At 44.0% G+C, this 21,585-nt stretch overlaps 2 protein-coding genes across 2 annotated transcripts in view; both read left to right on the top strand.

Moving 5' to 3' along the window:
* Nucleotides 1-21,585, top strand: part of LOC129834841 (multiple epidermal growth factor-like domains protein 11) — a 355,101-nt gene that overhangs the window by 18,756 nt on the left and 314,760 nt on the right. The window lies entirely within an intron of this gene.
* LOC129834945 (coiled-coil domain-containing protein 8-like) lies at nucleotides 2,937-4,600 on the top strand. The gene is made up of 2 exons (XM_055900315.1): nucleotides 2,937-2,969; nucleotides 3,095-4,600. Exons 1-2 carry the CDS (start codon nucleotides 2,937-2,939, stop codon nucleotides 4,598-4,600), a joined length of 1,539 nt encoding a protein of 512 aa, XP_055756290.1.

Below are 21,585 nucleotides of genomic sequence, written 5' to 3'. Positions count from 1 at the left end.
AGAAGAAAGGCAACATGAAAGACTTAAAGTGGTCGGCTTTCTGCCTGTTGGGCACCTCGGTCAGGACAGGAGGTCTCGCTGGACAACGGAACCGTTACAGAACTGTCCTCAATGCTCTCCATCTGCTCTCCTCTCCTCTCTCCTCTCCTCTCTCCTCTCCTCTCTCCTCTCCTCTCTCCTCTCCTCTCCTCTCCTCTCACCAGGTCCAACACACAGAGTGCTGTGTTATGGACGGAGGGCCTAGGGATGCATTTCAAATGGAATCCTGTTCCATATATAGTGCACTACTTTAGACCAGAGCTCTATAACACCCTGTTCTATATATAGTGCACTACTTTAGACCAGAGCTCTATAACACCCTGTTCCATATATAGTGCACTACTTTAGACCAGAGCTCTATAACACCCTGTTCCATATATAGTGCACTACTTTAGACCAGAGCTGGCACCCTGTTCCATATATAGTGCACTACTTTAGACCAGAGCTCTATAACACCCTATTCCATATATAGTGCACTACTTTAGACCAGAGCTCTATAACACCCTGTTCCATATATAGTGCACTACTTTTGACCAGAGCTGGCACCCTATTCCATATATAGTGCACTACTTTAGACCAGAGCTCTATAACACCCTGTTCCATATATAGTGCACTACTTTAGACCAGAGCTGGCACCCTATTCCATATATAGTGCACTACTTTAGACTAGAGCGCTATAACACCCTGTTCCATATATAGTGCACTACTTTTGACCAGAGCTGGCACCCTATTCCATATATAGTGCACTACTTTAGACCAGAGCTCTATAACACCCTGTTCCATATATAGTGCACTCCTTTAGACCAGAGCGCTATGCAGTATGAAGTAATGAACTATACAGGTCAAACGGTGACATTTGGGTTGTCGGTCTCTACTTCTGGACAAAGCTGTTACCAAGCAGTGGGATAACAGCCGCTGAGATCATCCAATGGCGTGGGCACGTCCACGTTGAAGTAATGCATGATGGGATTTGGTTGTATAGCTCAGGGGTGCTGTGACCCGGGCTAAGGACAGACAGAGTGGGGCTGCTGTGGGCTTTGTGTTTGTTTGGGGAAGCATCACCATCAGGTTGTTAAGAGCAGTGAGGCTGTGTTGTGTCTCAGGCTGTGTCTCATACTACCATTAGTGCCATTCACTAGGTTTCAATAGTGTTGAGTGCTGGAACTCAACCTGACCTGAGCCATCAGCGAGGAGGGAGAGAGGGAGAGAGGGAGAGAGGGAGGGAGGGAGAGAGGGAGGGAGGGAGGGAGAGAGGGAGGGAGGAAGGGAGGGAGGGAGGAAGGGAGGGGGGGAGGGAGGAAGGGAGGGAGGGGGAGGGAGGGAGAGAGGGGAAGGGAGGGGGAGGGAGGGGGAGGGGAAGGAGGGAGGGGGAGGGAGGGAGGGAGGGAGGGAGAGGGGAGGGAGGGAGGGAGAGGGGAGGGAGGGAGGGAGGGAGGGGGAGGGGAGGGAGGAGACCATTGGGAGAGGAGTATGAAAGGGGGAGGAGTATGGAAGTGAAAGGGGAGCAGTTCGAGAGGAGTATGGAAGGGGGGGGAGTATGTAAGGGGGGGGAGTATGGAAGGGGGAGGAGTATGGATTGGGGAGGGGTATGGAAGGGGGAGGAGTATGGATTGGGGAGGAGTATGGAAGGGGGAGGAGTATGGAAGGGGGAGGAGTATGGAAGGGGGGGGAGTATGGAAGGGGGAGGGGTATGGACGGGGGAGGGGTATGGACGGGGGAGGGGTATGGACGGGGGAGGGGTATGGACGGGGGAGGAGTATGGACGGGGGAGGGGTATGGAAGGTTGAGGGGTGGACATTAACAGCTTCACCACAGAACGTGTATGGTGGCAATGTAGGCTAATCAACCAATCATTCTCTTGTTATTAATCATAGTGATAGTCCCATTGGTGAAAGTCTGTGTCATGATTTGTAAAAGCAGTTTCTCCTCCAGAATGAGTTGGCTATGTGGTTGAACATCATGAAACACGTGGATAGTATAACTACTCTGGTGTCAGTGGTGGGATGGTGCCGGTCACCAGAGAGGTGTGTACATGTGAGAGGTTAGTGAAGCACTGATATTGACATGCATGAAAATACATTCTTTGGAACACAGTAAATAACAAGTTTCTTACACGTTAGTGGCGGAGGCAGATTTCAGTGCCTGTCGATGACATGTTCTGAACTTGTCCTGTTTACCACGACCCTCTCAGATTCTAGAAAGAGTTGCTGACTGAATGGAAACCTTTCCTCCCTCTTCCTCATATTTAGTTGACTTTTCAGGATATTTCTTTCTGGATTAGAGGATGAAAATGAAGTTGTCGACTGAAAAGTGAAACAGCTTTGACAGCTTGCTTCAGTGAAAGACCTCCGGAGAGGAGGAGAGGAGAGGAGGAGAAGAGAGGAGAGGAGGAGAAGAGAGGAGAGGAGGAGAAGAGAGGAGAGGAGAGGAGAGGAGAGGAGAGGAGAGGAGAGGAGAGGAGAGGAGAAGAGGAGGAGAAGAGAGGAGAAGAGGAGAGAGGAGAAGAGAGCACAATAGAGCACAAGAGAGGAAAAGAGGAGAGGAGGAGAGGAGGAGGAGAGGAGGAGAGGAGAAGAGGAGAAGAGAAGAGAGCAGAGGAGAGGAGCAGAAGAGAGAAGAGAGCAGAAGAGAGGAGAAAAGGAGAAGAGAGCAGAAGAGAGCAGAAGAGAGCAGAAGAGAGGAGAAAAGGAGAAGAGAGCAGGAAGCATTTTACTGTGGATTAGAGTTAAGTCCGGCAGAACCAAAGCACAGCAAGACTCTTGGTGCGTCCCAAATATAACCTTATTCCCTACATAGTGCACTACGGGCCCTGGTCAAAGGTAAGTGCAGTATGTAGGGAACAGGGAGCCATTTGGGAAACACTCTCCCGCTGCAAAAAGTGAGAGTGATCTTCCTAAATGTGTGCCAATCATATGTTCCAACTTCGCAGTGTGAGACATAGCTTTAGCCATTGAATAAGGAATGTTGGTTGTGAAACTGAAACTTTAAGTATTTTACTTTAATGAGAGAGAGAGAGACCTGGGAGATCTCCACTAACCCTAACCCACGCTGGGAGACCCCTAACCCACGCTGGGAGACCTCTAACCCACGCTGGGAGACCTCCCCTAACCTACGCTGGGAGACCTCCCCTAACCCACGCTGGGAGACCTCCCCTAACTCACGCTGGGAGACCTCCCCTAACCCACGCTGGGAGACCCCTAACCCACGCTGGGAGACCTCCTCTAACCCACGCTGGGAGACCTCCTCTAACCCACGCTGGGAGACCTCCTCTAACCCACGCTGGGAGACCTCCTCTAACCCACACTGGGAGACCTCCTCTAACCCACGCTGGGAGACCTCCTCTAACCCACGCTGGGAGACCTCCTCTAACCCACGCTGGGAGACCTCCACTAACCCACGCTGGGAGACCTCTAACCCACGCTGGGAGACCTCTAACCCACGCTGGGAGACCTCTAACCCACGCTGGGAGACCTCTAACCCACGCTGGGAGAGCTCTAACCCACGCTGGGAGACCTCCCCTAACCCACGCTGGGAGACCTCCCCTAACCCACGCTGGGAGACCTCCCCTAACCCACGCTGGGAGACCTCCCCTAACCCACGCTGGGAGACCTCCCCTAACCCACGCTGGGAGACCTCCCCTAACCCACGCTGGGAGACCTCCCCTAACCCACGCTGGGAGACCTCCCCTAACCCACGCTGGGAGACCTCCCCTAACCCACGCTGGGAGACCTCCCCTAACCCACGCTGGGAGACCTCCCCTAACCCACGCTGGGAGACCTCCCCTAACCCACGCTGGGAGACCTCCTCTAACCCACGCTGGGAGACCTCCCCTAACCCACGCTGGGAGACCTCCCCTAACCCACGCTGGGAGACCTCCCCTAACCCACGCTGGGAGACCTCCCCTAACCCACGCTGGGAGACCTCCCCTAACCCACGCTGGGAGACCTCCCCTAACCCACGCTGGGAGACCTCCCCTAACCCACGCTGGGAGACCTCCCCTAACCCACGCTGGGAGACCTCCCCTAACCCACGCTGGGAGACCTCCCCTAACCCACGCTGGGAGACCTCCCCTAACCCACGTTGGGAGACCTCCCCTAACCCACGGTGGGAGACCTCCCCTAACCCACGCTGGGAGACCTCCCCTAACCCACGCTGGGAGACCTCCTCTAACCCACGCTGGGAGACCTCCTCTAACCCACGCTGGGAGACCTCCTCTAACCCACGGTGGGAGACCTCCCCTAACCCACGCTGGGAGACCTCCCCTAACCCACGCTGGGAGACCTCCCCTAACCCACGCTGGGAGACCTCCCCTAACCCACGCTGGGAGACCTCCCCTAACCCACGCTGGGAGACCTCCCCTAACCCACGCTGGGAGACCTCCCCTAACCCACGCTGGGAGACCTCCTCTAACCCACGCTGGGAGACCTCCTCTAACCCACGCTGGGAGACCTCCTCTAACCCACGTTGGGAGACCTCCTCTAACCCACGCTGGGAGACCAGCCCTAACCCACGCTGGGAGACCAGCCCTAACCCATGCTGGGAGGGAGATGGCACCTGCTAGACCAGCCCCAGGGCACAAACTGATGTTAGTGGTGTGGAGTTTGGACTTATGTGGTTATGCAAAACAAGAAGTACTTTATATTCTATTGGCACAGGACAACACAGTACTAATAATGGTGGTGTTTTCCTCAGTGTTTTCAAGGCATATTGTACAATGTTAGGACTTGTACAATGTTAGGACTTGTACAATGTTAGGACTTGTACAATGTTATGACTGTACAATGTTATGACTTGTACAATGTTATGACTGTACAATGTTATGACTTGTACAATGTTATGACTTGTACAATGTTATGACTGTACAATGTTATGACTGTACAATGTTATGACTTGTACAATGGTATGACTTGTACAATGGTATGACTTGTACAATGGTATGACTTGTACAATGGTATGACTTGTACAATGTTATGACTTGTACAATGTTATGACTTGTATTTTGAACTGCAAAGTTAAAAGCTGTAAAAACTAGGGCCGGGACACGACCAGTATTGTAGTAATCGTCAGTATCGTGACAATGAAAACGAAACACCAAGCAGATTTAACTTCTTTAGGAAAACAGCAGGTTTAGTACCAGGCTATATCACACAATACATACAGCAGGTTTAGTACCAGGCTACATCACACAATACTATACATACAGCAGGTTTAGGACCAGGCTACATCACACAATACTATACATACAGCAGGTTTAGTACCAGGCTATATCACACAATACTATACATACAGCAGGTTTAGGACCAGGCTACATCACACAATACTATACAGCAGGTTTAGTACCAGGCTATATCACACAATACATACAGCAGGTTTAGTACCAGGCTATATCACACAATACAATACAGCAGGTTTAGTACCAGGCTATATCACACAATACTATACATATAGCAGGTTTAGTACCAGGCTATATCACACAATACTATACATACAGCAGGTTTAGTACCAGGCTATATCACACAATACTATACATACAGCAGGTTTAGTACCAGGCTATATCACACAATACTATACATATAGCAGGTTTAGTACCAGGCTATATCACACAATACTATACATACAGCAGGTTTAGTACCAGGCTATATCACACAATACTATACATACAGCAGGTTTAGTACCAGGCTATATCACACAATACTATACATACAGCAGGTTTAGTACCAGGCTATATCACACAATACTATACATATAGCAGGTTTAGTACCAGGCTATATCACACAATACTATACATACAGCAGGTTTAGTACCAGGCTATATCACACAATACATACAGCAGGTTTAGTACCAGGCTATATCACACAATACATACAGCAGGTTTAGTACCAGGCTATATCACACAATACATACAGCAGGTTTAGTACCAGGCTATATCACACAATACATACAGCAGGTTTAGTACCAGGCTATATCACACAATACTATACATACAGCAGGTTTAGTACCAGGCTATATCACACAATACTATACATACAGCAGGTTTAGTACCAGGCTATATCACACAATACATACAGCAGGTTTAGTACCAGGCTATATCACACAATACATACAGCAGGTTTAGTACCAGGCTATATCACACAATACATACAGCAGGTTTAGTACCAGGCTACATCACACAATACATACAACAGGTTTAGTACCAGGCTATATCACACAATATGTTACATACAGCAGGTTTAGTACCAGGCTATATCACACAATACTATACATACAGCAGGTTTAGTACCAGGCTACATCACACAATACATACAGCAGGTTTAGTACCAGGCTATATCACACAATACTATACATACAGCAGGTTTAGTACCAGGCTACATCACACAATACTATACATACAGCAGGTTTAGTACCAGGCTATATCACACAATACATACAGCAGGTTTAGTACCAGGCTATATCACACAATACTATACATACAGCAGGTTTAGTACCAGGCTATATCACACAATACTATACATACAGCAGGTTTAGTACCAGGCTACATCATACAATACAATACATACAGCGGGTTTAGTACCAGGCTATATCACACAATACTATACATACAGCAGGTTTAGTACCAGGCTATATCACACAATACTATACATACAGCAGGTTTAGTACCAGGCTACATCATACAATACAATACATACAGCGGGTTTAGTACCAGGCTATATCACACAATACTATACATACAGCAGGTTTAGTACCAGGCTACATCACACAATACAATACATACAGCAGGTTTAGTACCAGGCTATATCACACAATACGTACAGCAGGTTTAGTATCAGGCTATATCACACAATACTATACATACAGCAGGTTTAGTACCAGGCTATATCACACAATACATACAGCAGGTTTAGTACCAGGCTACATCACACAATACTATACATACAGCAGGTTTAGTACCAGGCTACATCACACAATACAATACAAACAGCAGGTTTAGTACCAGGCTATATCACACAATACATACAGCAGGTTTAGTACCAGGCTACATCACACAATACTATACAGCAGGTTTAGTACCAGGCTATATCACACAATACTATACATACAGCAGGTTTAGTACCAGGCTATATCACACAATACTATACATACAGCAGGTTTAGTACCAGGCTATATCACACAATACATACAGCAGGTTTAATACCAGGCTACATCACACAATACTATACATACAGCAGGTTTAGTACCAGGCTACATCACACAATACTATACATACAGCAGGTTTAGTACCAGGCTATATCACACAATACTATACATACAGCAGGTTTAGTACCAGGCTACATCACACAATACTATACATACAGCAGGTTTAGGACCAGGCTATATCACACAATACTATACATACAACAGGTTTAGTACCAGGCTACATCACACAATACTATACATACAGCAGGTTTAGGACCAGGCTACATCACACAATACTATACATACAGCAGGTTTAGTACCAGGCTATATCACACAATACATACAGCAGGTTTAGTACCAGGCTATATCACACAATACATACAGCAGGTTTAGTACCAGGCTATATCACACAATACTATACAGCAGGTTTAGTACCAGGCTACATCACACAATACATACAGCAGGTTTAGTACCAGGCTATATCACACAATACAATACAGCAGGTTTAGTACCAGGCTATATCACACAATACTATACAGCAGGTTTAGTACCAGGCTATATCACACAATACTATACATACAGCAGGTTTAGTACCAGGCTATATCACACAATACATACAGCAGGTTTAGTACCAGGCTACATCACACAATACTATACATACAGCAGGTTTAGTACCAGGCTATATCACACAATACTATACAGCAGGTTTAGTACCAGGCTATATCACACAATATGTTACATACAGCAGGTTTAGTACCAGGCTATATCACACAATACTATACATACAGCAGGTTTAGTACCAGGCTATATCACACAATATGTTACATACAGCAGGTTTAGTACCAGGCTACATCACACAATACTATACATACAGCAGGTTTAGTACCAGGCTATATCACACAATACATACAGCAGGTTTAGTACCAGGCTATATCACACAATACATACAGCAGGTTTAGTACCAGGCTATATCACACAATACTATACATACAGCAGGTTTAGGACCAGGCTATATCACACAATACTATACGTACAGCAGGTTTAGTACCAGGCTATATCACACAATACATACAGCAGGTTTAGTACCAGGCTATATCACACAATACAATACAGCAGGTTTAGTACCAGGCTACATCACACAATACTATACATACAGCAGGTTTAGGACCAGGCTATATCACACAATATGTTACATACATCAGGTTTAGTACCAGGCTATATCACACAATACTATACAGCAGGTTTAGTACCAGGCTATATCACACAATATGTTACATACAGCAGGTTTAGTACCAGGCTACATCACACAATACTATACAGCAGGTTTAGTACCAGGCTATATCACACAATATGTTACATACAGCAGGTTTTTAAAGGACCACAGTTTGATCTGCTTCCTGTTTTTATCGTTGCCATGGAAAATGTGTTGGGATATTGGTATCTTCACAACCCTAGTAGACTGTAACGGCTTTCTTCTTCCTCCTCTGATGAGGAGTAGTAGGAAGGATCGGAAGACCAAAATGCAGCGTGGTACGTATCCATAATGACTTTTAATGAGAATGAATACGACAAAAATACAAACTAACAAAGTGAAACAAAATGAAAACCGAAACAGTCCCGTAACGTGAACCACAAAAACACTAAACAGGAAATAACCACCCACGAAACCCAATTGAAAAAAGGCTACCTAAGTATGATTCTCAATCAGAGTCAACTAACGACACCTGCCTCTGATTGAGAATCATACCAGGCCAAATGAAAAAAAACGAACATAGAAAAACTAACATAGATAACCCACCCAACTCACGCCCTGACCACACTAAAACAAAGAAATAACAAAAGAACTAGGGTCAGAACGTGACAGACACACTACATCAAAGTTTGCTTCTTTTTAATAAAGCCACAGGCAGGCCAAATTAATATGATTTTGATATGTATATTTATATATTATATTTCATATGGTGATATGTTATTAGTGAGGACAGATGATGTTTTTCCATTCTGTTGGCATTAAAGGTTTTTTTCTGGGATTTGGTTTAGGATTAGCTACTTTGAGTTCAGTACAGAAGTCATTTATGAAACGGGCTTTAGTCAGGCCCACCATGCTGTTAGTTAATACGCCAGAGAGGGAGCTTGGGGGAATGTAAAGCTGTCCTCATCAGGAAGTTTTGGAAGTATTTTTACTGTCATCATCGGGTCAAAGACATCACCAGGGTCGTGTTCATAACGACATGTTTGGAAAACATTTAAAAAAAATGTTTTTCCAGAAAATGGAAATGAGCGTTTCTTATTGGACAAGTCTGGTTAGTTCCTCCCTGTTCCAGTCTGTTTTCTACAGTTTGTTTCCTAATGAACATGACCCATTCTTGTGTCTTTAAATAGCGACTCTGATCCCCCCCCTAACAGGCTGTTGAAGAAGTCTGTATCTTCTCTTCTATCTGTCTAAGACGACCTGACTGATCAGTTTTATTGAACACAAATATAGATTGGAAAGTTCTGGACCAATATACAGCTAATCGAGGGTAGGCACATTTCCCCAATAAGCAAATCCCCCACAATGTAGAGGGGTCAGCCAAGTCTCCTCCCTTCCCAATATACAATACACACACACACACACACACACACACACACACACACGTTAACTTGTATACAATACAACACACGCGTACGCGCACGCACACACACACACACACACACACACACACACACACACACACACACACACACACACACACACACACACACACACACACACACACACACAGGGAAACTTGTAAAACCCTTACTTCAGCCTTCACTGCCCTCCCCCTCATTAATTCAGAGATCAATGATTGGACAGTTTGTCTGATTGGCAGGTGGACTCCCCCAGGGATTGGGAAATGTGACTTTTTCCAGATAGTGCTGATCAGAGCCATATAGGCCGTGGTGCAGATAGGACACACACACACACACACACACACACACACACACACACACACACACACACACACACACACACACACACACACACACACACACACACACACACACACAGGGCTGATAGGCCTTATGTCTGTCAGTTCCCCAGGGAGTAGCACCACAATCCCACAGCCTCCTTCTCTCTTGTCTTACTGCCTGTCACTGTGAACCACTGGGATGTGTCCCCAAGTCATCTGTCACTGTGAACCTCTGGGATGTGTCCCCAAGTCATCTGTCACTGTGAACCACTGGGATGTGTCCCCAAGTCATCTGTCACTGTGACCCACTGGGATGTGTCCCCAAGTCATCTGTCACTGTGAACCTCTGGGATGTGTCCCCAAGTCATCTGTCACTGTGAACCACTGGGATGTGTCCCCAAGTCATCTGTCACTGTGAACGTCTGGGATGTGTCCCCAAGTCATCTGTCACTGTGAACCTCTGGGTTTTGTACCCAAGTCATCTGTCACTGTGACCCACTGGGGTTTGTACCCAAGTCATCTGTCACTGTGACCCACTGGGGTTTTTCCCCAAGTCATCTGTCACTGTGACCCACCGGGTTTTGTACCCAAGTCATCTGCGCACCACAGGACTATGTTAGCCTGCTGAGATAAAGCCCTGAGGCATTATCTTTTGAGGAGCTTAAGTCTTTCCGATCTCAGGCAAAGTTACACAACTGTCCTCGCCAACCGAATGCTGAAGTCCTCATCTCTGTGCAGATGAGCCTTTACCTGGAAAGAAATCAACACTGATTTCATGCGGCAGAGTCCTCTGCACACTGAAACAGAATGACTCTCCCCCTTGTGTGCTACAAATAAAGATGTCTGTAGTATGATACGGAGCACGTTGACGTCAGCTCTTCACAGGATCAATGGGGGTCAAAGACTGACGTTGTATGTTGGAGTGTTTTTACTCGTGAGAATAATGCAAGTCAAGTCAATAGAAAGGACTGTCTCAGCAAACATAGTCCCAGTGATATCCCCATGCTACCTGTTAGAGAAACCAACATCTGCTGTGATTATGCTACCATGTTAGAGAAACCAACATCTGGTGTGATTATGCTACCGTGTTAGGATACCAACATCTGGTGTGATTATGCTACCATGTTAGAGAAACCAACATCTGGTGTGAATATGCTACCATGTTAGAGAAACCAACATCTGGTGTGATTATGCTACCATGTTAGAGAAACCAACATCTGGTGTGAATATGCTACCGTGTTAGGATACCAACATCTGGTGTGATTATGCTACCATGTTAGGAAACCAACATCTGGTGTGAATATGCTACCATGTTAGAGAAACCAACATCTGGTGTGATTATGCTACCGTGTTAGAGAAACCAACATCTGGTGTGATTATGCTACCATGTTAGAGAAACAAACATCTGGTGTGATTATGCTACCTGTTAGTAAACCAACATCTGGTGTGATTATGCTACCATGTTAGAGAAACCAACATCTGGTGTGAATATGCTACCATGTTAGAGAAACCAACATCTGGTGTGATTATGCTACCATGTTAGAGAAACCAACATCTGGTGTGATTATGCTACCATGTTAGAGAAACCTACATCTGGTGTGAATATGCTACCATGTTAGAGAAACCAACATCTGGTGTGATTATGCTACCATGTTAGAGAAACCAACATCTGGTGTGAATATGCTACCATGTTAGAGAAACCAACATCTGGTGTGAATATGCTACCATGTTAGAGAAACCAACATCTGGTGTGATTATGCTACCATGTTAGAGAAACCAACAGCTGGTGTGAATATGCTACCATGTTAGAGAAACCAACATCTGGTGTGAATATGCTACCATGTTAGGAAACCAACATCTGGTGTGATTATGCTACCATGTTAGGAAACCAACATCTGGTGTGATTATGCTACCATGTTAGGAAACCAACATCTGGTGTGATTATGCTACCATGTTAGAGAAACCAACATCTGGTGTGATTATGCTACCATGTTAGAGAAACCAACATCTGGTGTGAATATGCTACCATGTTAGAGAAACCAACATCTGGTGTGAATATGCTACCATGTTAGAGAAACCAACATCTGGTGTAATTATGCTACCATGTTAGGAAACCAACATCTGGTGTGAATATGCTACCATGTTAGGAAACCAACATCTGGTGTGATTATGCTACCATGTTAGAGAAACCAACATCTGGTGTGATTATGCTACCATGTTAGAGAAACCAACATCTGGTGTGATTATGCTACCGTGTTAGAGAAACCAACATCTGGTGTGATTATGCTACCATGTTAGAGAAACCAACATCTGGTGTGATTATGCTACCATGTTAGAGAAACCAACATCTGGTGTGATTATGCTACCATGTTAGAGAAACCAACATCTGGTGTGATTATGCTACCATGTTAGAGAAACCAACATCTGGTGTGATTATGCTACCATGTTAGAGAAACCAACATCTGGTGTGATTATGCTACCGTGTTAGAGAAACCAACATCTGGTGTGATTATGCTACCGTGTTAGAGAAACCAACATCTGGTGTGATTATGCTACCGTGTTAGAGAAACCAACATCTGGTGTGATTATGCTACCATGTTAGAGAAACCAACATCTGGTGTGATTATGCTACCGTGTTAGAGAAACCAACATCTGGTGTGATTATGCTACCGTGTTAGAGAAACCAACATCTGGTGTGATTATGCTACCGTGTTAGAGAAACCAACATCTGGTGTGATTATGCTACCATGTTAGAGAAACCAACATCTGGTGTGATTATGCTACCGTGTTAGAGAAACCAACATCTGGTGTGATTATGCTACCGTGTTAGAGAAACCAACATCTGGTGTGATTATGCTACCGTGTTAGAGAAACCAACATCTGGTGTGATTATGCTACCATGTTAGGAAACCAACATCTGGTGTGATTATGCTACCGTGTTAGGAAACCAACATCTGGTGTGATTATGCTACCATGTTAGAGAAACCAACATCTGGTGTGATTATGCTACCGTGTTAGAGAAACCAACATCTGGTGTGATTATGCTACCATGTTAAAGAAACCAACATCTGGTGTGATTATGCTACCGTGTTAGAGAAACCAACATCTGGTGTAATTATGCTACCGTGTTAGAGAAACCAACATCTGGTGTGAATATGCTACCGTGTTAGAGAAACCAACATCTGGTGTGAATATGCTACCATGTTAGAGAAACCAACATCTGGTGTGAATATGCTACCATGTTAGAGAAACCAACATCTGGTGTGATTATGCTACCGTGTTAGGAAACCAACATCTGGTGTGAATATGCTACCATGTTAGAGAAACCAACATCTGGTGTGATTATGCTACCGTGTTAGGAAACCAACATCTGGTGTGATTATGCTACCATGTTAGAGAAACCAACATCTGGTGTGATTATGCTACCGTGTTAGAGAAACCAACATCTGGTGTGAATATGCTACCATGTTAGAGAAACCTACATCTGGTGTGATTATGCTACCGTGTTAGAGAAACCAACATCTGGTGTGATTATGCTACCATGTTAGAGAAACCAACATCTAGTGTGATTATGCTACCATGTTAGGAAACCAACATCTGGTGTGATTATGCTACCATGTTAGGAAACCAACATCTGGTGTGATTATGCTACCATGTTAGGAAACAAACATCTGGTGTGATTATGCTACCATGTTAGAGAAACCAACATCTGGTGTGATTATACTACCACGTTAGAGAAACCAACATCTGGTGTGATTATACTACCGTGTTAGAGAAACCAACATCTGGTGTGAATATGCTACCATGTTAGAGAAACCAACATCTGGTGTGATTATGCTACCATGTTAGAGAAACCAACATCTGGTGTGATTATGCTACCATGTTAGAGAAACCAACATCTGGTGTGAATATGCTACCATGTTAGAGAAACCAACATCTGGTGTGATTATGCTACCATGTTAGAGAAACCAACATCTGGTGTGATTATGCTACCATGTTAGAGAAACCAACATCTGGTGTGATTATGCTACCATGTTAGAGAAACCAACATCTGGTGTGATTATGCTACCTGTTAGGAAACCAACATCTGGTGTAATTATGCTACCTGTTAGTAAACCAACATCTGGTGTGATTATGCTACCATGTTAGAGAAACCAACATCTGGTGTGATTATGCTACCATGTTAGAGAAACCAACATCTGGTGTGATTATGCTACCATGTTAGAGAAACCAACATCTGGTGTGATTATGCTACCATGTTAGAGAAACCAACATCTGCTGTGAATATGCTACCGTGTTAGAGAAACCAACATCTGGTGTGATTATGCTACCATGTTAGGAAACCAACATCTGGTGTGATTATGCTACCATGTTAGGAAACCAACATCTGGTGTAATTATACTACCATGTTAGAGAAACCAACATCTGGTGTGATTATACTACCATGTTAGAGAAACCAACATCTGGTGTGATTATACTACCGTGTTAGAGAAACCAACATCTGGTGTGATTATGCTACCATGTTAGGAAACCAACATCTGGTGTGATTATGCTACCATGTTAGAGAAACCAACATCTGGTGTGATTATGCTACCGTGTTAGAGAAACCAACATCTGGTGTGATTATGCTACCATGTTAGAGAAACCTACATCTGGTGTGATTATACTACCATGTTAGAGAAACCTACATCTGGTGTGATTATACTACCATGTTAGAGAAACCAACATCTGGTGTGATTATAATGCCGTGTGTCCTTTTCTACTCAGCACTTTAAATCCATGCTGACTGTGTCCAACATGATTGTCCATGCAGTTTAAATGCCATGTAGATCTGCCTCGCCTTGCCTCTGTGTGTGTGTGTGTGTGTGTGTGTGTGTGTGTGTGTGTGTGTGTGTGTGTGCTGAGCCATGAAATCACCACCAGATGAAATCAATGGCTCACAGATTGTGCTTCCTGACTGTTGGATCATGATTCTACTGTTCAGCAGAATAACTGTCAGTCACATTCCAACAGCGTTGATATGAAGGTCTAGAAACTATGTCCATCTATGTATGGAACGGATTTACCTCAGGAACAGAATCACTTGGCTTAGAGTTGAGCTTTTAAGGCTAAACGTGATGGGTTTCTCTGTTGGTGAGGTGCTCTGTAAGACTAGGCATTATCAGGATGATATTGGGTAAGGTGTTTTGCTGGGCTAGGCATTATCAGGCTGATATTGGGTAAGGTGTTTTGCTGGGCTAGGCATTATCAGGCTGATATTGGGTAAGGTGTTTTGCTGGGCTAGGCATTATCAGGCTGATATTGGGTAAGGTGTTTTGCTGGGCTAGGCATTATCAGGCTGATATTGGATAAGGTGTTCTGTTAGACTAGGCATTATCAGGCTGATATTGGGTAAGGTGTTTTGCTGGGCTAGGCATTACAGTAAGCTCTCTGTGAGTGTAATATTGGTGATGCGTTTCTTTTAAGCCAGGCATTAGGCTATGTGCTTATTCAGCGCTATACGGTGCAAGTCCCTGATCAATGGGGGTCTGTCTGTTTGTCTGTTTGTCTGTCTGTCTGCTTGTCTGATTTAAATGATCAACTCATCATCAAGCCCTTGATAGTGATGAATTGAATCAGGTAGGCTGGTGTTTAACTAGATCTGTCTGTCTGGATGGGTGGGGGGGCTGTCTGTCTGTCTGGATGGATGGGGGGGGTGGGAAGTCTGTCTGGATGGATGGATGGGGGGACAGGCCGTCTGTCTGGATGGGGGTACAGGCCGTCTGTCTGGATGGGGTGGGCAGGCAGTCTGTCTGTCTGGATGGGGGGCAGGCAGTCTGTCTGGATGGGTGGCAGGCCGTCTGTCTGTCTGTCTGGATGGGGGCAGGCAGTCTGTCTGTCTGTCTGTCTGTCTGTCTGTCTGGATGGTTGAATTAAACACAGTAGGTTGTAGTTTTGTGTCTGTCTGGGTAAGAAATACTTGTATTTTTTATATTTTATTAGAAGACAGGTCAGCTTTAATAGTGCAGATAGATTGTGGCTTCTACCAATGTCATCGTCTTCTGCATCACTTCCAATTACCAAGAGTGTGCAAAGCTGTCATCAAGGGTGGCTAATATAAAATATATTTTGATTTGTTTAACACTTTTTAGGTTACTACATGATTCCATATGTGTTTTTTCATAGTGTTGATGTCTTCATTATTATTCTACAATGTAGAAAATAGTAAAAATAGAGAAAAACTCTTGAATGAGTAGGTGTGTCCAAACTTTTGACTGGTACTGTGTATATATAAAAACATTGCATATCTTAATTGATTCCCACAATTGACTAATAATATGCATAATAATATGACTAATAATATAATCAGTTCTATGAAGGATGTTGAAATCAAGTGGCCTACCCTGTTTAATGCCCCGCCCCCATACTGACAAACACAAACACACACACAGCCACACTCAACCACATTAGAGACTTTATAAAGGGAGCAGAGACTTTATAAAGGGAGGAGAGACTTTATAAAGGGAGGAGAGACTTTATAAAGGGAGGAGAGACTTTATAAAGGGAGGAGAGACTTTATAAAGGGAGGAGAGACTTTATAAAGGGAGGAGGGACTTTATAAAGGGAGGAGAGACTTTATAACGGGAGGAGAGACTTTATAAAGCTAGGAGAGACTTTCATACCAAGCCCCTCCTCCTGCCATACACACCAAGCCCCTTCCCCCACCACTCAAACCAAGCCCCTCCCCCTCCTCTCACACCAAGCCCCTCCCCCTGCCACTCGCACCAAGCCCTTCCCCCTGCCACTCACACCAAGCCCCTCCCCCTCCCTTCACACCAAGCCCCTCCCCCTCCCTTCACACCAATAGAGTTGAGAGATCTCATCTTCCTCTCTGACAAGTAGTTTCAACTCCCTATTTGCTTTTGAGGTTTGGTCCAGAACAGAATGGGTCATATTGACACCACAACACATTGAGACATTATGTCACTGTAAGAGAAGAGAACCTTTCTAATGACACTCTTATTATTTATGTCTCAACTCATTGAATCGCGCCCAGAGCAGACACTTCTAAAACAGGACTATCAATGAACATTGATTCTGGAAAATTAATACTCAGTTTGTTGAGCACAGCATTACTGCTAGCTGCATTTTAGCCAAAGACTGTTATACTATTAGCTGTCTAGTCTGTCTTTTATAAATGTGCAATGAACACATTAAACACAATTATATACAGTTGAAGTCAGGAAGTTTACATACACCTTAGCTAAATACATTTCAACTCAGTTTTTCACAATTCCTGACATTTAATCCCAGTAAATATTCCCTGTTTTAGGTCAGTTAGGATCACCACTTTATTTTAAGAATGTGAAATGTCAGGATAATAGTAGAGGGAATGATTTATTTCAGCTTTTATTTATTTCATGACATTCCCAGTGGGTCAGAAGTTAACATACACTCAATTAGTATTTGGTAGCATTGCCTTTAAATTGTTTAACTTGAGTCAAACGTTTCGGGTAACCTTCCACAAGCTTCCCACAATAAGTTGGGTGAATTTTGGCCCATTCCTCCTGACAGAGCTGGTGTAACTGAGTCAGTTTTGTAGGCCTCCTTGCTTGCATACGCTTTTTCAGTTCTGCCCACAAATTTTTATTAGGATTGAGGTCAGGGCTTTGTGATGGCCACTCCAATACCTTCACTTTGTTGTCCTTAAGCCATTTTGTCACAACTTTGGAAGTATGCTTAGGGTCATTGTCCATTTGGAAGACCCATTTGCGACCAAGCTTTAACTTCCTGACTGATGTCTTGAGATGTTGCTTCAATATATCCACATAATTTTCCCACCTCATGATGGCATCTATTTTGTGAAGTGCACCAGTCTCTCCTGCAGCAAAGCACCCCCACAACATGATGCTGCCACCCCCGTGCTTCACGGTTTGGATGGTGTTCATCGGCTTGCAAGCCTCCCCCTTTTTTCTCCAAAATTAACGATGGTCAATATGGTCAAACAGTTCTATTTTTGTTTCATCAGAGCAGAGGACATTTCGCCAAAAAGTACGATATTTGACCCCATGTGCAGTTGCAAACCGTAGTCTGGCTTTTTTATGGCGGTTTTAGAGCAGTGGCTTCTTCCTTGCTGAGCGGCCTTTCAGGTTATGTCGACTCGTTTTACTGTGGATATAGATACTTTTGTCAGGAAGTAGATAGATACTTTTGTACCTCCAGCATCTTCACAAGGTCCTTTGCTGTTGTTGTGGGATTGATTTGCACATTTTGCACCAAAGTACGTTCATCTCTAGGAGACAGAACGCGTCTCCTTCCTGAGCAGTATGACGGCTGCATGGTCCCATGGTGTTTATACTTGTGTACAAATGTTTGTACAGATGAATGTGGTATCTACAGGCGTTTGGAAATTGCTCCCAAGGATAAACCAGACTTGTGGAGGTCTACGCTTTTTTTTTCTGAGGTCTTGGCTGATTTCTTTTGATTTTCCCATGATGCAAAGAGGCACTGAGTTTGAAGGTAGGCCTTGAAATACATCCACAGGTACACCTCCAATTGACTCAAATGCTGTCAAATATCCTATAAGAAGCTTCTAAAGCCATGACATAATTTTCTGGAATTTCCAATCTGTTTAAAGGCACAGTCAACTTAGTGTTTGTTAACTTCTGACCCACTGGAATTGTGATACAGTGAATTATAAGTGAAATAATCTGTCTGTAAACAATTGTTGGAAAAATTACTTGTGTCATGCACAAAGTAGATGTCCTAACAGACTTGCCAAAACTATAGTTTGTTATCAAGACATTTGTGGAGTGGTTGAAAAAGGAGTTTTAATGACTCCAACCTAAGTGTATGTAAACTTCCCACTTCAACTGTGTATACATTTTCATTCATCAATGTTCTTGTTGAGACAACTAATGAATGTTTCCCTGTTATTAGTGCTGCTCTATGTAGATCTGTAGCTCTAGAGCAGAGGAGATGGAACCTCTATAGTGGCTCTATGTAGATAGCTCTATGTAGGGTCCTCTATAGTGTCTCTATGTAGATAGCTCTATGTAGGGTCCTCTATAGTGTCTCTATAGATAGCTCTATGTAGGGTCCTCTATAGTGTCTCTATAGATAGCTCTATGTAGGGTCCTCTATAGTGTCTACGTAGTGTCCTCTATAGTGTCTACGTAGGGTCCTCTATAGTGTCTATGTAGATAGCTTTATGTAGGGTCCTCTATAGTGTCTCTATGTAGGTAGCTCTACGTAGGGTCCTCTATAGTGTCTCTATGTAGATAGCTCTATGTAGGGTCCTCTATATAGGATCCTCTATAGTGTCTCTATAGATAGCTCTATAAAGGATCCTCTATAGTGTCTCTATAGATAGCTCTATATAGGGTCCTCTATAGTGTCTCTATAGATAGCTCTATGTAGGATCCTCTATAGTGTCTCTATAGATAGCTCTATGTAGGGTCCTCTATAGTGTCTCTATGTAGATAGCTCTACGTAGGGTCCTCTATAGTGTCTCTATGTAGATAGCTCTATGTAGGGTCCTCTATAGTGTCTCTATGTAGATAGCTCTATGTAGGGTCCTCTATAGTGTCTCTATAGATAGCTCTATGTAGGGTCCTCTATAGTGTCTCTATAGATAGCTCTATGTAGGGTCCTCTATAGTGTCTCTATGTAGATAGCTCTATGTAGGGTCCTCTATAGTGTCTCTATGTAGATAGCTCTATGTAGGGTCCTCTATAGTGTCTCTATGTAGATAGCTCTACGTAGGGTCCTCTATAGTGTCTCTATGTAGATAGCTCTATGTAGGGTCCTCTATAGTGTCTCTATAGATAGCTCTACGTAGGGTCCTCTATAGTGTCTCTATGTAGATAGCTCTATGTAGGGTCCTCTATAGTGTCTCTATAGATAGCTCTATGTAGGGTCCTCTATAGTGTCTCTATAGATAGCTCTATGTAGGGTCCTCTATAGTGTCTCTATGTAGATAGCTCTATGTAGGGTCCTCTATAGTGTCTCTATGTAGATAGCTCTATGTAGGGTCCTCTATAGTGTCTCTATGTAGATAGCTCTATGTAGGGTCCTCTATAGTGTCTCTATGTAGATAGCTCTATGACAGACATAAGGGTGTGTTCATAGCCATTCAACTGTTCTGCCTTGTTAGCTGGCAAATAGATCCAAGTGAAGTCAACCTGATATATAAAGATGAGCTCACTCACTAGCATGTTGGCTTGTGCCTAAGAGATGGTTTATCAGACGTTGTGTTTCTATAATGGCTGCTACTAGAGGTTAGTCGTTATTAGTGAATATTCATTATTCGTGGATCTGGTTAAATGTGTAACAACCAGGGTATTTTCATAGACAGAAAACCAGATCAATGATTATTGCAACAAAAAAAAGCAGGTTAAATTATTTTGGACAAAATACCTCACCACTTGTATTCATTATCTCCAGCAGAACCACAATGATGTCTTGGTCCTCAGAGGAGAAGGACTTGAAGATAAAAGGCAGAATCTGGGGCAGCAGCCACTCTTCAGAATGCTCTCTGTGATGCTCATACTGCCTTTTGGTACAATGTCTGTTAGTCTCGGCCAGGCCATATCAACTATTAATGTCCTGTTGGCCTGACAGTCCTGTTTCAGACCAGCTTGTTATTAATGACCTGTTGGCCTGACAGTCCTGTTTCAGACCAGCTTGTTATTAATGACCTGTTGGCCTGACAGTCCTGTTTCAGACCAGCTTGTTATTAATGTCCTGTTGGCCTGACAGTCCTGTTTCAGACCAGCTTGTTATTAATGACCTGTTGGTCTGACAGTCCTGTTTCAGACCAGCTTGTTATTAATGTCCTGTTGGCCTGACAGTCCTGTTTCAGACCAGCTTGTTATTAATGTCCTGTTGGCCTGACAGTCCTGTTTCAGACCAGCTTGTTATTAATGTCCTGTTGGCCTGACAGTCCTGTTTCAGACCAGCTTGTTATTAATGACCTGTTGGTCTGACAGTCCTGTTTCAGACCAGCTTGTTATTAATGACCTGTTGGCCTGACAGTCCTGTTTAAGGCCATATCAGCTATTAATGTCCTGTTGGCCTGACAGTCCTGTTTCAGACCAGCTTGTTATTAATGTCCTGTTGGCCTGACAGTCCTGTTTCAGACCAGCTTGTTATTAATGACCTGTTGGTCTGACAGTCCTGTTTCAGACCAGCTTGTTATTAATGTCCTGTTGGCCTGACAGTCCTGTTTCAGACCAGCTTGTTATTAATGTCCTGTTGACCTGACAGTCCTGTTTCAGACCAGCTTGTTAATAATGTCCTGTTGGCCTGACAGTCCTGTTTCAGACCAGCTTGTTATTAATGTCCTGTTGGCCTGACAGTCCTGTTTCAGACCAGCTTGTTATTAATGACCTGTTGGCCTGACAGTCCTGTTTCAGACCAGCTTGTTATTAATGACCTGTTGGCCTGACAGTCCTGT

This window comes from Salvelinus fontinalis, chromosome 35, assembly GCF_029448725.1.
Source record: "Salvelinus fontinalis isolate EN_2023a chromosome 35, ASM2944872v1, whole genome shotgun sequence".
NCBI lineage: Eukaryota > Metazoa > Chordata > Actinopteri > Salmoniformes > Salmonidae > Salvelinus > Salvelinus fontinalis.
This window is presented reverse-complemented; position numbering and strand designations above follow the sequence as displayed.

Excerpts from the sequence above, each read along its gene's own strand:
- LOC129834945 (XM_055900315.1), top strand. The coding sequence starts at position 2,937 with ATGTGTGCCAATCATATGTTCCAACTTCGCAGT. Across the intron at positions 2,970-3,094 it reads ATATGTTCCAACTTCGCAGT|ACCCCTAACCCACGCTGGGA; the intron begins GTGAGACATAGC and ends CCACGCTGGGAG.